The 15279-nt window shown below is 38.8% G+C and overlaps 1 protein-coding gene across 2 annotated transcripts in view; it reads right to left on the bottom strand.

Moving 5' to 3' along the window:
* Positions 1 to 7993: 7993 nt before the first annotated feature.
* Positions 7994 to 15279, bottom strand: part of TSPAN12 (tetraspanin 12) — a 65932-nt gene continuing 58646 nt past the window's right edge. The window contains exon 8 of one of the 2 annotated variants that reach the window (XM_027102091.1): positions 7994 to 9603. In XM_027102091.1, the coding sequence (XP_026957892.1) occupies positions 9298 to 9603 (306 nt within the window). In that variant the 3' untranslated portion in view covers positions 7994 to 9297. The remainder of the gene's footprint in view (positions 9604 to 15279) is intronic. The other variant, XM_027102093.1, reaches the window with a different exon arrangement.

Here is a 15279-nt window from a genome sequence, read left to right as displayed (position 1 = left end):
TACATAAGACTGTTTACCTCTGGCTCCTTTCAAGATTTCCTATGTATCACTGGTTTTGAGCAAATTGATTATACTGTGCATTGGTGTAGTTTTTTTCATGTTTTGGTTGAATATTAAGGTTGGGGTCCTTTGATATTCTTGGATCTTTTAAAATCAAACTTGGGAATTTTTCTAACATTATTTCTTCAAATCCTGCTTTTGCCCCTTTTCTTTGAGGATGCCAGTTACATGTATGTTAGACCATTTGAACCGGTCACAGCTCGATGATGCACTTTTCACTGTTTTTGATTTTTTTTCCCTATCTCTGGCTTCCTTTTGGTGTAATTTATATTGCTATGTCTTGAAATACATTAGTTTTTTCTTCTGCAGTGGCTAATCTGCTGTTAGTTCTAGCCAGCATATCTTTCATGTCACACTTTATAGTTTTCATCTCTATAAATTTGTCTTTATTAAAAATATCTTCCCTAGCTCTACGTAATTTTTTAACACATGGACTACCACAATAATTATTCTTTTAATATCTTTGCTAACTTTAACATATATTCTGGATCTATTTCAATTTATGTTTTTCTCCTCATCAAGGGTCACATTTTCTTGCTTTTTAGCTGATAATCTTTGATTGAATATCAGATTTCATGAATGTTCCCTTGTTGAGTGCTCCAGCAAGGAAACGTTTATATTTCCTTAAATATTCTTGAGCTTTGTTTTAGATGTAGTTATATTATGTGGAAATAATATGATAATCCAGGGTCTTACTTGCCAGTAGAGTCATATTTATTCGAAGGCTAATTATTCTCCACTACTGAGGTGAGACTTTCTGAGTGCTCCACCCACCTCCCTGTGAATTATGAGGCTTTCTAGTCTGCTGGTGAAACAGCACAATTCCCAGTCCTATGTGGGCACCAGGCACCATTTACTCTAACTCTTTTGAGTATGCTAAGCAGTACTCTTCTGAACACTCAAAGGGGACAGTCTACATATCCACTGAGCTTTTTGTTTGTGCATCTCCCTCTTCCACCACCCTGTCCTCCAAACTCTTACTGCCCTGGTCTCCTGGTATTCTGAGCTCCACCTTTTCTCATTATGGACTTCTCTAGGCTCTACTTAGATTCTCCCTTCTTTCACCACATCTTGGAAGCTCTCTCAAGGCAACGAGTTGGGAAAACCACAGGACTCACCTCATTTGTTACCAGTCTCTTATAGATCACTATCCTTTATTGCTTGATGTCCAGTGTTTTAAAAACCGTGTTTCAAATATTTCATTATTGTTATTTTTTCAGGCAGGAGGGTAAATTTGGTCCCTGTTATTCTATCTTGACTGGAAGTGGAAGTCTTATTTTGCACTCTTAATGTTGATAGGGTTAGACTAAAGAATCTCTTTTCTTATAGAAACAAAGACAGTGTGTATACCTTCCAAATTTTTAAACTAAAATAAAATTTTAATTAAATACATTTAAAGGACTCTAGCTTGTCCTTTAGATAATATCTATCAAAAAAGAATGTGTCAGGACTTCCCTGGTGGTGCAGTGGTTAAGAATCCGCCTGCCAATGTAGGGGACACGGGTTCGATCCCTGGTCCAGGAAGATCCCACATGCCGCGGAGCAACTAAGCCCATGTACCACAACTACTGAGCCCCCGTGCCACAACTACTGAAGTCTGCGAGCTAAGGCTCATGCTCTGCAACAAAAGAAGCCACCACAATGAGAAGCCCACACACCACAACAAAGAGTAGCCCCCACTTGATGCAACTAAAGAAAGTCTGCGCACAGCATTGAAGGCCCAATGCAGCCAAAAGTAAATTAAAATTTTAAAAAAATGAATGTGTCACACATATACGAAACAAATGAGTATAACTTTTGAATATACACAGAAAATCAGGAATAAGTACAAGTTAGTAAAATTCAGCAATATATTAAACTGACAATATGTCATGACCAAGAAATTAAAAATAATTTAGGAAATTTGTTAATACAATAGCTCTCTTGTAAAGTAGTTAAGAGCATGGACTCTGAATTTAAACAAACCTGTTAAAATCTCAACAATCACTTACTGGTCATATGGGGTTGGCCAAAAATGTCGTTCAGGTTTTTCCGTAACATCTTAACCAGACAAACTTTTTGGCCAACCCAATATAATTCTGGGCATGTTCCTTAACATTGCTGATCCATACTTACCTTACCTTTATTATAAAACTGACTTCCTTGGGATTACGAGAAGACTAAATGAAACACTTTGACCCACTCAGCAAAAATGTTTTTGATACCACATATTTTTTTAAAGTTACTTCCTGGAATATGCATGGAAATTGCAACGTTAGTAGTGATCTGCTCCAATCTCCAACTCTCCAGAGATTTCTTCAGGGAGGTGTACTCAGCTTTTACTCTGTACACTCCCGGTTAAACAAATGTAGATTTAAAAGTTCAAGGATTGCGGGTTAGGCATAAAAGCATTTTATAAATCTAAGACACTATTATATTATTAGGCCACAGGTACAATTTAATAGTTCACTCAGACATTTATAAGACTTGGCCAAGCTCTAAATGCATTCTGCATATCCAAGCTACATCCATTTATAGCTAAAAAGTACTTAGCCTTTGATAACCCAGTGTCCTATCTCACTCAAGAACAGATGACCTCCTTTAGAGCAGTTCCTCCTTCTTGGAATCATTTTGGACAATAGCTTTTGATTCATTTAACCAACTCACAATTCATGCATATATTAAGTCATATACACAGTGAATAGATTTATAACATACGTAAGAAACACTGTCTAGGCTTATGCAAAATGCTGAGTGGGATATGAAATGGCATAATATTTTCTTTCATGAGAGACCAGATGTATAAAGATAAAATACTAATACTATAAATGAAAAATAATATAAAATAGAAAATGCAAGGACCAGACTAGCAACAAATAAATACTGAGCTCAGAGGAGGACAGATTGGTGTGGGGTGAAGTGGTAGAGGAAAGTTTCACACAGGAAGTAGCTGTTGAGCTAGGACCTAAAAGATCGAGTGCAAGGTAAACTTGTGGAGATGAAGGCATGTCAGGGAAGCTCCACAATGCAAGCAAAATCAAGGAGGCAGGGGATGTGTGGGATGATAGAGGCAATGAGTGAACCATGGTTGGCTCATCTGGCAGTGTATAGTGACAAGTGGGAAAGTTTTAGGGTATAGGTTTGAAAGAATAAGTTCAAGTGGAAGATTTTATCCTGCAGGTAATTAGGAATGCAGCAGAGATGGCTGGTTGACACAAATACCCACTATCCTCTCTTTCTATTGTCATCGAATTTCCTGGTTTAACGGGTTACATGTATATCTGGAACAAAGACTATTTCCCACCCACCCCTCCACCTATGAGATGTGAATGAAAGCCGTGTATGCTACTGCTTCTGGGTATGTCCTCAAAGGGAAGAGGCATGCCTCTTCCCCTTTCACTTTCCACTTTTCTCCAGCCTGCTGCCTGAACTGTGAAAGTAGAGTGTGCCACCTGAGACCAGGTGAATGAGAACACTGTGGAACAGCCGAGTAGCCAGAGAGGAGTCTGAGTCCTTGACACCCTCAGGCAACAAAGACTTGGGCTACTCACACACATATAAAGTCACTTCTATGTCGTGTAAGTCACTGTATATTACAGCCAACCCTGTGTGCTGAACTATTGCTTCCCTGTAGTCCTCCCTTAGCCAGGCAAGACCTAGGCTGGCCAGTCACCTCCGACCTTCATGTACCCGGAGTGTTATAGAAATGACTTCTACACTAACAAATTGGGAAGCTCTGTCTTAGTTAAAACAGGGAACCCCTGGAAGAATCTGAGTAAGGAAGTGACTTGCTAAAAATTGTGTTTTACAAGAATTAATTTGAGTAACATATAGCAGATCAGTGTTGCCTGGGGCTAGAGGTGGGGATTGGAAGAATTTATAGCAAAGGGGCATGATGGAACTTTTTGAGGTGAGGAAATGTGCTATATCTTGATTGTGGTTTTGGTTATGAGTATATATATATATATATTTGTCAAAACTAACTAATACTTAAAATAGGTTATATATATGTGTGTGTATATAAATATATATAACCTCAATAAAATTTATTAAAGAACTTAAGTTGGCTGTGTGTGCAAAATAGGTCAATAGGAGGAGACAAGAGGTAGGGAGAACAATTTATGACTTTAAACAAACCTTTAGATTGTTTAGACTTGTTCTGGGGAAATAGTGGGAAGAATGAAATTAATAGACAAAAGACTCATTTTGAGGGAAGAAGTAGCAGAATTTGGAGACAAATTTGTCCTGGAAATATTGATTCACATGTGGGAGGATCTGGCTTTTTTTTCTGTGTAAGGCATGAGCTGAGCTTCCCCACAGGCTGGTGAAGATGCCACATCACAAAACGGAGAGGGAGGAAGATTGAGCCCACTCACTAGTTAAATATACTTCCTCAGTCTCTCCAAGTCCCTCTTTTTCATTTGTAAAATGAGGTTAATGATGCCTATAGATTGCAAAAAAAAGTTGTGAAGAACATAGAAAAAAATGTGGAAAACACCTAGCACCCTCTGGCCTGGCACCTAGTAGGCACCCTGAATGCAAGAGATAAAGAATGGTTGTAGGGCTTCCCTGGTGGCGCAGTGGTTGAGAGTCCGCCTGCCGATGCAGGAGACACGGGTTCGTACCCCGGTCCGAGAAGATCCCACATGCCACGGAGCGGCTGGGCCCGTGAACCATGGCTGCTGAGCCTGCGCGTCCGCAACCTGTGCTCTGCAACAGGAGAGGCCACAACAGTGAGAGGCCCGCGTATCGCAAAAAAAAAAAAAAAAAAAAAAGAATGGTTGTAATCACACATTATAATAGAAAATAAATGAGCTTCTAAGATGATACCAAAGACTCTCCATTGTGGTTCTAGGAGGTGCTCGGACGTGAGAAAATAACTCAGTTAATAGGAAAGACAAATCCACTTGTAAATCATGGGATGATAGGAAGGGGCGTCGGGTGAGGCAACATAGCAGTTGGCAGTATGTTTTCTAAAGGAGGAGGCTCCTTCTGCCACAGAAGTTTCAGTGGTGTATGCATTTCTCTTTACCTCCCTTGACTCACCTCCAGGAGTGGGAGTTGAGACGAAAAGAAGCTCTTATAGCATGCTGCTTAAGATTCCCCTCATGTAAGATTTGGTTCTCAGCCCACTTTCTGTCAGGCTTCCTGAGATCTGAAAGCAATGCATAAAAATTCTCAGGCTCGGCAGTGAACTCTCTTGAGCTCCAGACTGGAATTTACAGCCGCCTGTACACACCTCCGTCTGCACGTCCTGCAGGCAGGTCCAACCCAGCATGCCCCAAACCAAATTAATTACCCTCCCACACACCCGCTCCCCCTCCAGTCTTCTGTCCACGTTAATGCCATCGCCAATTTCCCAGGTACAAAATCTAGACATTTCAGTTCTTTCGCTTCTCATCTCACACTCCCCAAGATCGATCTGCTATCATTTTTTGTGGATTCATCTGTGCTCTGCACTGTGTTTTTGACTTGTGCTGCCCTAGTGAGGATTCGTCTCTCTCCCGGACCACAGCAACAGCGATCTAGCCAGTCCCCCTCCAGAAGATCCAATGTCCTGCAACTCCAGAGTGCTCCTTACCTAGACTAGCCAAAGGATGGCCCACCCTGAAGAGCTGTGTAATGGATGTACCTGTGCCCCTGCCCCCAGCTTCTCACTTGGCTAATCCAGTTAAATTGCAGAAACACAAGTCACTTCCCTTTCTGAAAATACTTCAATGACTCACCATTGAATTTACAGAACAAAGTCCCCAAAGCCAGATTTCACTCATTTCCTTTCCCATGGTATCTCTTCAAGCCTTCTATGCTCTGTCTAACCACATTGAATGGCAGGCCCTGCTCCCCAAATAATGTAACTTTTTAACCTCAGAGTCAGTGGCTCATGGAATACTCTGCACAAGCTAGCTAAGCTCTTCCTGACTCAGGTCTCCTCGATGTAGCTACCTTCATTCCACTGTCCTCCATCTCATATTCCTAGGCTGAGTGTTCCTATACTAATCTCATCGGTGGATAGCACGAGTGTCTCTCAATCAGATTTTACAGTGCTAGAGGACAAACACCGTCTCCTGTTGTCATCTCTCAATCCCCAAGGCCCTTTGAATTGACTGAGTCAGTTATTCTCACCAGTCTGAAAATAACTTATTACTTTAAGAAATGGTGATTTTTACAAAAGAAAGCTTTTAAAAGTATCAAAGAAACAGTTATTTGTTTGCAACGGACCCAAAAAGTGAATTCCCTCAACTCTACTATATTAAAGACACTTTTTAAAGTCCCTTGCAGTTTTATTATTCCAGGTGCACTGATACTATAAGAGGCCTTTGTAGTCCACTGCTATAAATGTCATTTGTTCCCATTAAGCAGGATAAGTGTATGAGATGGTTGTCTAAATTAATGTTAACTGTTTTAGACAGTATTAAGTGAGGTAATATATCAAAAATGTAGAAATTTATAGGCAACACCAGAAAATCTACAAACAACAATTGCTGGAGAGGGTGTGGAGAAAAGGGAACCCTCTTGCACTGTTGGTGGGAATGTAAACTGATACAGCCACTATGCAGAACAGTACGGAGGTTCCTTAAAAAACTAAAAATAGAACTACCAGACGACCCGGTAATCCCACTACTGGGCGTATACCCAGAGAAAACCATAATTCTAAAAGACATGTGCACCCCAATGTTCACTGCAGCACTATTTACAATAGTCAGGTCATGGAAGCAACCTAAATACCCATCGACAGATGAATGGATAAAGATGATGTGGTACATATATACAATGGAATATTACTCAGCCGTAAAAAGGAACAAAATTGGGTCATTTGTAGAGACATGGATGAACCTAGAGACTGTCATACAGAGTGAAGTAAGTCAGAAAGAGAAAACCAAATATCATATATTAACGCATATATGTGGAATCTAGAAAAATGGTAGAGATGAACCAGTTTGCAAGGCAGAAATTGAGACACAGATGTAGAGAACAAACGTATGAACACCAAGGGGGGAAAGCGGTGGGGGGGCTGTGGATGAATTGGGAGATTGGGATTGACATATATACACTAATATGTATAAAATAGATAACTAATAAGAACCTGCTGTATAAAAAATAAATAAAATAAAAATTTTAAACGTAGACATTATTTATAATTTGGGCTTTTTTTTTTTTTTACTGAGCTCAATACAATATATGCTTGTTCTTTCTGTGACTATATGTCAAAAGAGAAGCAGCCAAAGTTGACTAATTATTCAAATAACACTCACAGCTGTCAATTACTTGGGCATTTTAGCGAAATTATGGGAAGTTGAGTTGTTAAGGATATCAGAAAAAGAGATGCTTTTGGTTCTGACTGAGCAAGTTATCTACTCAATTTTTATTTAAATTATGGAAGAGATGAAATCTAGCAGTTGATTTCAAATATTGTATTCCTTAGACTCATTTTCATTTAAAAATTACTTTAAGAAATTGGGATATCAAAACATTGAGAATATAAATTGACCTAAATGGGCATATGTTTGTATTGTATCAGACAGCTACATTATCAATTAGCTCAAAAGCCAAACTTGAACTGTAAATGGGCACTTCTTTGTCATTTCTCAGTGAAGGCACACACTCTTTTTTTTTTTTTTTCCTGTACGCGGGTCTCTCACTGTTGTGGCCTCTCCCGTTGCAGAGCACAGGTTGCGGACGCGCAGGCTCAGCAGCCATGGCTCACGGGCCTAGCCGCTCCGCGGCATGTAGGATCCTCCCGGGCCGGGGCACGAACCCATGTCCCCTGCATCGGCAGGCGGACTCTCAACCACTGCGCCACCAGGGAAGCCCAAGGCACATACTCTTATAGATTACTTTTGGATTTTGGAAATAGTTATTATAACTTTATTCAATCATTTCTTCTCATATTTTTCCCCTTGCTAATATTTTTGAACGGTGAAAGTGCTTACAATGTATAAAAATTAGACACAAATTTTTACTCTTTAGAAAATATTTATTGACACGTTTTAATTTTCTTTCCATTTTCTGAGAAATAAACATAATACACAAAATACAGTAAAATGCACTTTTCCCATTTCAAATAAATATAGTTTACTCTTATAAAAAATTTAATAATCTGTGAAATTCACCATAGTATCTTAATCAGTGAAATAAGGCAAAGAAAATCTCTAGCTAAATTGTCACTTATTTTTATGATTCTCTCAACTTTTTGCTGGGGAAAAGGAAAACTATTCTCTGTAGAATTATATTGAGACTTGGAGACTGCCACTTCTTGTTTGGAGAAAGCAAAGATAAGTTCCTTTACAAAGTGTTTAGTGTCAAAAAGAGTCTCAGTTTGGCAGAAAGATAATATCCAGGTCTTTGCTGAATGAGCTAAGTTATATGTAAACTTTTTTGTTAATACTTCCTAGAGACCAGACTACATTCTGAATTATAATGATTCCTTTGTATCACACTAGTCATTTTTCAAAATTAGTGGTTAAGTATTTAAATTAATAGTTATGTATGTAATATAAACCCAAGACATAATTTTAAAGCTCTATTAACAGGGAAGGTTAAAAACAATGCTTCTATAACAGGACGAATGTATCCATTTCACAATTGTTATGCTTAAAGTTATAAGAACTGAAATCTACTGAATTATACAGACTTAACACAGACTCATATACACATATATCCCTGATCAGTTTAAGACAATGTTTAAGTTTGCTCTTGTAAGTAGTAAGAATATTTTTATTAACCAGCAAAAATCATGTTTAGGTAGTCACCAATCTTCAGAGTGTACTTATGTATAGCCTATTTACCCTCAAAAGAATATATCACCAAGTAATAAAAGTCATTAGTACTGTCTAACTTCCTATGTTAGCAGTTATTTGGAACTTTATATACTAGCAAGCTTATGGAAGTGAATCAAATTTACTGTAGCTCCAATCCCACAATAGCATGGCTCATTTACATGGATGCAGAAATGCTGGTCGAACTATGCCAAAGCATAAACCTCAAAGCATAACTGTGTCCAGTAAAAATCTTACACAGGCTATAAAGTGGGTATTACATCAGTCCTCAGCATTATAAAGGGCATCAACTATTGTCCAGGTGGTGCCTTATAATATATATACTTTTCCCACTTTCTTCTAAAGGCTGGAACATTATGTGTTTGGGTATCCTTTTATGGCAACATTTTTATTTCTACACACTTCTGAAACAGTTAAGTGTCTGCTCAAAAAATTCACAAGTCCAATAAAATAAATTTGTGGTTTTCTTCTTTGACAGTCTTTATAATTCCTCCATCTCAAAGTGTGTGTTGAAGCTGTTTGCCATGGATGTGTGTTCAAAGATCCTTGACAGGCTTGGTTTCAACAGTTCCACTGAGTGACAAGGCAGGTGCTGATTGGTGTCATTCTTCAGGGCCGTCATTTGGTCTGTCCCAGGCTCCCTTCTATCATAGTAGAGAGCCCAGAGCAGAGTAATGGTGAGAATCATGGCCAGGATCTGTGTCACTCCAATGGAGATCCCCAGAAACCTGAGCACCTGCAGTTGTTTGGTTCCTCTCAAAAAAGAATACATCTTCTTCCCACAACCCTGTAAAAGAAATAACACAGTCAATGTTACTTTGGATGTGTTACAGTGGGTCAAAATAGTGAAAACAAGTCATCTGTATCAGTTAGTGGAACCAAATGACTTGAGTTATAAACTTGAAGACAGTGACTCTCAACAGGGAACCCCTATGAGCAGCTGGAGGAGAGATAGAGGTGTGCACTCTTTGAAAAGCCTGCCCATGTTATTCTGAAGAGTCTACTCCTTCTGCTGGCTTCCCCACAATCTGAAATTGAGACTGGTATAAAATACAACATCTAGAGCAGGGGTGAGCAAAATTCTTTTTGTAAAGGGCCAGATAGAAAATCGTTTAGGCTGTGCATGTCACACGGTCTCTACTGCTATCACTCGTCTCTGCCACTGTAACAGGACACAGCTATAGACAGTATGTAAATGGATGGATGTGCCTGGGTTCCAATGAAACTTCACAGATAAAAAGACGGTAGGCCAGATTTGGGGCTTAGGCCATATAGACGGATGACCCCCTGATACAGACTGATCTGAGATTTTTGAAAATAATGTGTCATTATTATTATTATTTGTATTCACTGTTTGATTATAGCTCATTTGGTCAGACAGTTTTCCTTAAAGATCAAGAATGTTTCCCCAGTCTGTTGCTGAAACTTGCCAGTGAGTGGAAATCAATCTGTTGCCTTCCTCCTACTGCACACGTGTGCACACACTTCTGTCCACTGCCTGTAGCAGAAGTACACATGGGGGAATTTCTATCATGACACCAAGTTTTAATTCTACCAGGTAGGGGTTTGAAAGGTACCTTTAGCTCCCCTTCAGGCTAGAGACAGCTGACTTCAAAAGATTAGCAAGGTTTCTGTTTGTGCTTAGTTTTAACTACAAAGGCTAAGGAGTGCCTGTGGTAGATGTAGAAGAGATTTCTGAAAGAAGAGGAGAGGAGGGGAAAAAAAGTTAAGAGAAAGAAGAGTCATGACCGAGGAAAATGGGGGGCAGGAGGAAGCAAAGAAGGTAGAATGGGTCTAACAATTGTCATAAGTTACCTATTAGGTGATCAATGCATAGGCTACTTGCCCTGTCTCTAGTGAGCCCACAGCATAGAAAAGATAATTTACCCTTCAAAAGGGAAGCTGATTCTAAATTAAAGTGAAAAATCTAGAAAAAGTTAAAATTATAATAAAATTCACAAACTTTGAAGATTCTGAGATTTTTCTCTATTTGGATGATAACAAATTAGCCTGCCACAGTTTCATGGATGTTGCAGAAGACAGAGACAAAGGGCTTTATTACTTATAGCAATAGCAATAGCCAGGGTACATGCCAGTTCCTCAAGTCCCAAGGGCAACATGAAGAAGGCCAGATGATGCCTGCACACACAGAGGATTACATTATGGGAAAGGAACCCCAAGCTTAGGGAACCCTAATATTTTATAATGGGCAGTAAGTGCACCTGCCCCTCATATTGGAGAGAGACATTATCTTCATTATACTAGACAGTAAACAAACCTGCCCTCTTCTCTGAAGGGAGACACCGTCTATCTTCAAGGCTGTTTTCTATGCAAACACCCTTGAAAAGACAGTCCAGAACAAAGGCAGCCAGCGTCTCTACTTGTAAGACACACAGAAATGCAAGAGACCCATGGAAAATTATCTCCCAACAAGAACTCGACTTTTTGAAGCTTTTATTCTGAGTTTGGGATAAAAGTGACTCAGTGCTTACCCTGCTGAGGCAGTCACATGAATAAAAGGAAACTGATAATTATTAAAATAACTGCCTCCTTGTTTTATTCCCCAGATTCCATAAGTAACTAAATCAAGGAAAGCAAGACTATTGAATCAGTTGCTAATTTGTGCATTATACTGGAGGAGAGGAATGAATAATATGTAATTCTTAGATTTCCAAAGACACTGATCAGTAAGTGTACCCTCATAAGCCATTGCTCTCAAGAAATAAAAATCATGTAGAATTAGTCACAGACCCATTTCAATAACTACCATTTTTGGTATACTATGTAATGCAAATTAACAGCAAAACGTTAGCAAAGTTTCATCAATTTCACCAAAAAGGAAGTTAAAATATTTATAATTAATACTACTTAACACTGGTTTAATAAAATCACTTCTCTGGTCTTCATACCTATTTAATACACACACACGTGTGTGCATGGGTGCACGCGCACATGCGCGCGCGCGCACACACACACACACACACACACACACACACACACTGTGGGAAACCAAAATAGATGTCACAATCTCCGAAATTCAAATATTTTTCAAAGAGTTCCACTCAGGTAGTCTATCAGAGCCCATTCACTCTTATGCTCATGTGTAATTCCAACAAGCATCCTTATAGGACACCATATAGATCATGACCTGTAGAGTCAGAACTGTGAATTCAGATCCCTCCTCTGCTACTTATAAACTATGTGACTTTGGGAATATTACTTAATCTCTCTGTGCTTCAGTTTTCTCATCTGAAAACATGAATGATAATAGTGTCTACCTGTTTGGGATGTTGGGAGAATTCAATGAACAAGCACATTTAAACATTTAGAATGTGATCTCACATATGGTAAGAGCGCAGTAGGAATCAGATGTAACTGGTACGTCAGCCCACAGAAGATTAGAAAGCACAAATTAAAAGAGATGCAAAATCTATGAAAAGCAGGTATTAATGGACAAGAAGGAGTACAACACCTTTTTAGAGTATAAAGTACCAAAGGTACAGCATTGTGTCACCACCGATTATTAATGAAACAGTCCTTGCCCACAAGAGCCAAGGTGGAGGTCACTGTTGCTCAAGACAGCGATGTAACTATCCAAAAAGATTTTTGCCACTGAGATGATGGATCATGAGCCTCGTCATGAAGCAGAGAAATCTTTAACATAGTTTGAAAAGAGACAACCAAAAAATACTTAATTAAGAGGGTTTAGCTTCAGACATTTGGGAAATTAATTTATATTAACTTATCATTTAACATCATTGCTAAGTAATGCAGCACCATATCATCAAATCCATCTTTAAAGAAATTGATATAAAATGGCTTTGCATTGTTTAGTTGATTCCTTAACTATGTTTTCAGTATTTATTACAAAGATGGTTCTTTAATGGATAAAGAATCAGCGTACGCATACCAATATGTTGGTAATAATAATAAATTCCACAATTAAAGCTAAACTACTCATGAAATACGTATGCTAATGATTCAACCTTGTGAAATGCTGTAAGTCAATTATTGTTTGATTTCTACCTTTTCAGTAGTCCCTGGTGCTTAAATTTTACCCATATAGTTCTTCCTATTGGTATAAGATCTCCCACCCCTTTAGACTAATTCACTCTAAGCTGAATGTGCCGAAAAGGGAATATTTTTTTTTAATCTGTGACTAAAACAAAGCAGAGATTGATAACTAAGCTACAGTCTACTGTGTTTCATATTTTGGCATCAGGTAAAGTCTCTTTCAATTTTATTTTAAACAATCACATTTACCCCAAAAAAAGGTACAGCAAATTATATCATCTAGGATGGTTTGGGAATGTGATATATTAGATAACACCGAATGTTCTAGAGTGGGAGGGGAACTTGGAAGTCAATAACTCAACTTTCTAACTTGTAAAAATATGGCTAAAAAGCACTTCTACAGTGCCATCCACAAAACTGGCAGAGAATCGTCTCTGAATAGTCTCTCCCCTACATAAACAGTGAAAGCACTAGCAAAAATTGTAAGAATCAACTTTTTTAGAACTCTGGAAATTAACCAAACACTTGCAGCAATCTGGGGAGCATTTATTCAAGAAAAGCACCTGAACCTCAGTAAGAACAAAAAGCTTTGTGGCATTTTAATTTGCCTTATTCCCATCTCCCCTCCCCAGCTCTGCAGGAGCCTTGAAAACAAACAGCCCACGATTATGGTAAAAACCCGTGGTCTGGCAGCCACCAAAAGCAACAGAATAGGGCTGGAGCTCCTTCAAAGCCCCATTCTCAGAGAATTGTCATTATTTGTCCTATCTGGTGGTTCCCTGGAAGAGCTCACTTGCAAGGCTGTCTTTATTTGACTCGACTTGCAGCTCAACCAGGGCGACAGCCTTTTCGCCTGGGAATAGTTGTCAAAAGCATTTAGAGGTAACTGTTCAACACTGAGGCTGCCTGAGGTAGTGGATAACAGTTGCACACAATGGGCTAGTCAAAAGTTTAAAAGGAAAAACTGGAGAATGTGAAATCCATAGGGGGTTTGGCAGAGCTCTAACATATTTGTGGGGATCTAGAAAGTTACACATGTGAGTAGAGCTCTGCTCAAGCCCAGGGCTGTGCACAAGCTCAGGAAAGACCTAAAAAGGCCCTAAGATCTCACTTCTGGTTAACCTTGAGGCTCTGTACACCCTTGGCAAAGGCTGGGAGACTTACTGGTTCCAGGTATCTACAGGAAACTTCAGTTCATTCATTAAGTGACCACTAAGCTGAGTGAGCCAAGATTTCAGTGGCCACACAGGACAGCGAGTACAGACTTTACAGAATTAGTTCAGAAAAGTAATTAATGAACAAACACAAACAACAAACTTTGGGGAGGGGGGAGAATCTGATTTCCAAAGTTGCCATATTATATTATTTTAAATGTCCAGTTATCAACAACAACAAGAATTATAACACATGCAAAGAAACAAAAATGTATGGCACACACACACACACACACACACACACACACACACACAAAAGCCATCAAAAAAAAAAAAAAGCTCTTCTAAAGAAAAGGACTCCCTGCTTCACTAGACAGCCCTTTCCACACGTGGACAACACTAATTCTTAACAAGCATTTCCCTGTTGAAAACTGTCTTCCTAATAAGGATGCAGTAGTCCTAATTCTGCTCTTGTGACTTGTTTTCCATAAGGTAGAGAGCCATATTTGAAGTGTCATCACTTTCCCTTTAACCACTCGCTTCCCTAGGCTAAATATTCCTATAGCTCTGTCATGTTTTCCAAATATAGACACTTCATCATCCTGATGATTTCTTTCTGGATGGTGTTGATTTTGTCAATGTTCCTTTGAAAATAAAACTGATTTCTAACTCTAAAAAACTAGAAAATGAAATGAAATATTAAGACAATCCAGGCTGTTGTGAATGGGTTTGGATGCCAGTGAAAAAAGCTTTTCAGTTCCACCAGAAGAGTGGACATGGGATTGTATCAATATTGCTCGGTCAGGACCTGGCCTCCTTAGAGATCACTGGGCCCGAAGATTGTCTCCCTGTTGAGGTGGGCAAGGGTCGTTTATTCAAAGCAAAGGTTCTAGTGAGACTCCTCAGTTTTTATAAATAAGTCAGTCTTCTTACTTCCTCATTTAGTTTACAAAGATAACCCCCAAACAAGACAGAATTTTAGTATTTAGTTTAGTACTAAGTTTGTTATCGGAATTCATTACATTATATTTTATTTTTCTCTATCAGGAACTCCTCAGAAAGAGGTGTTATCTACAGATTATTTAAAATAAATGAAATCAATTGATGTCTCTAGGTACTCTAAATTGTATCCAAATGTCAAACCAGCCCACCAAATTCTGCCACGCTGGAATGTATTAACCTGTGCCCCTGCATATTATTTTCCACTGAAGTGTATTTTAATGTTACTGAAGAACACCATAAGAAATTTCTCTACAAAATTTGTGAAAAATAATATTGAAGATATTTTCCTAGAT

This window comes from Aethalodelphis obliquidens, unplaced genomic scaffold, assembly GCF_003676395.1.
Source record: "Aethalodelphis obliquidens isolate GAN/ISIS:26980383/991018 unplaced genomic scaffold, ASM367639v1 scaffold5, whole genome shotgun sequence".
Classification (NCBI taxonomy): Eukaryota; Metazoa; Chordata; class Mammalia; order Artiodactyla; family Delphinidae; genus Aethalodelphis; species Aethalodelphis obliquidens.
This window is presented reverse-complemented; position numbering and strand designations above follow the sequence as displayed.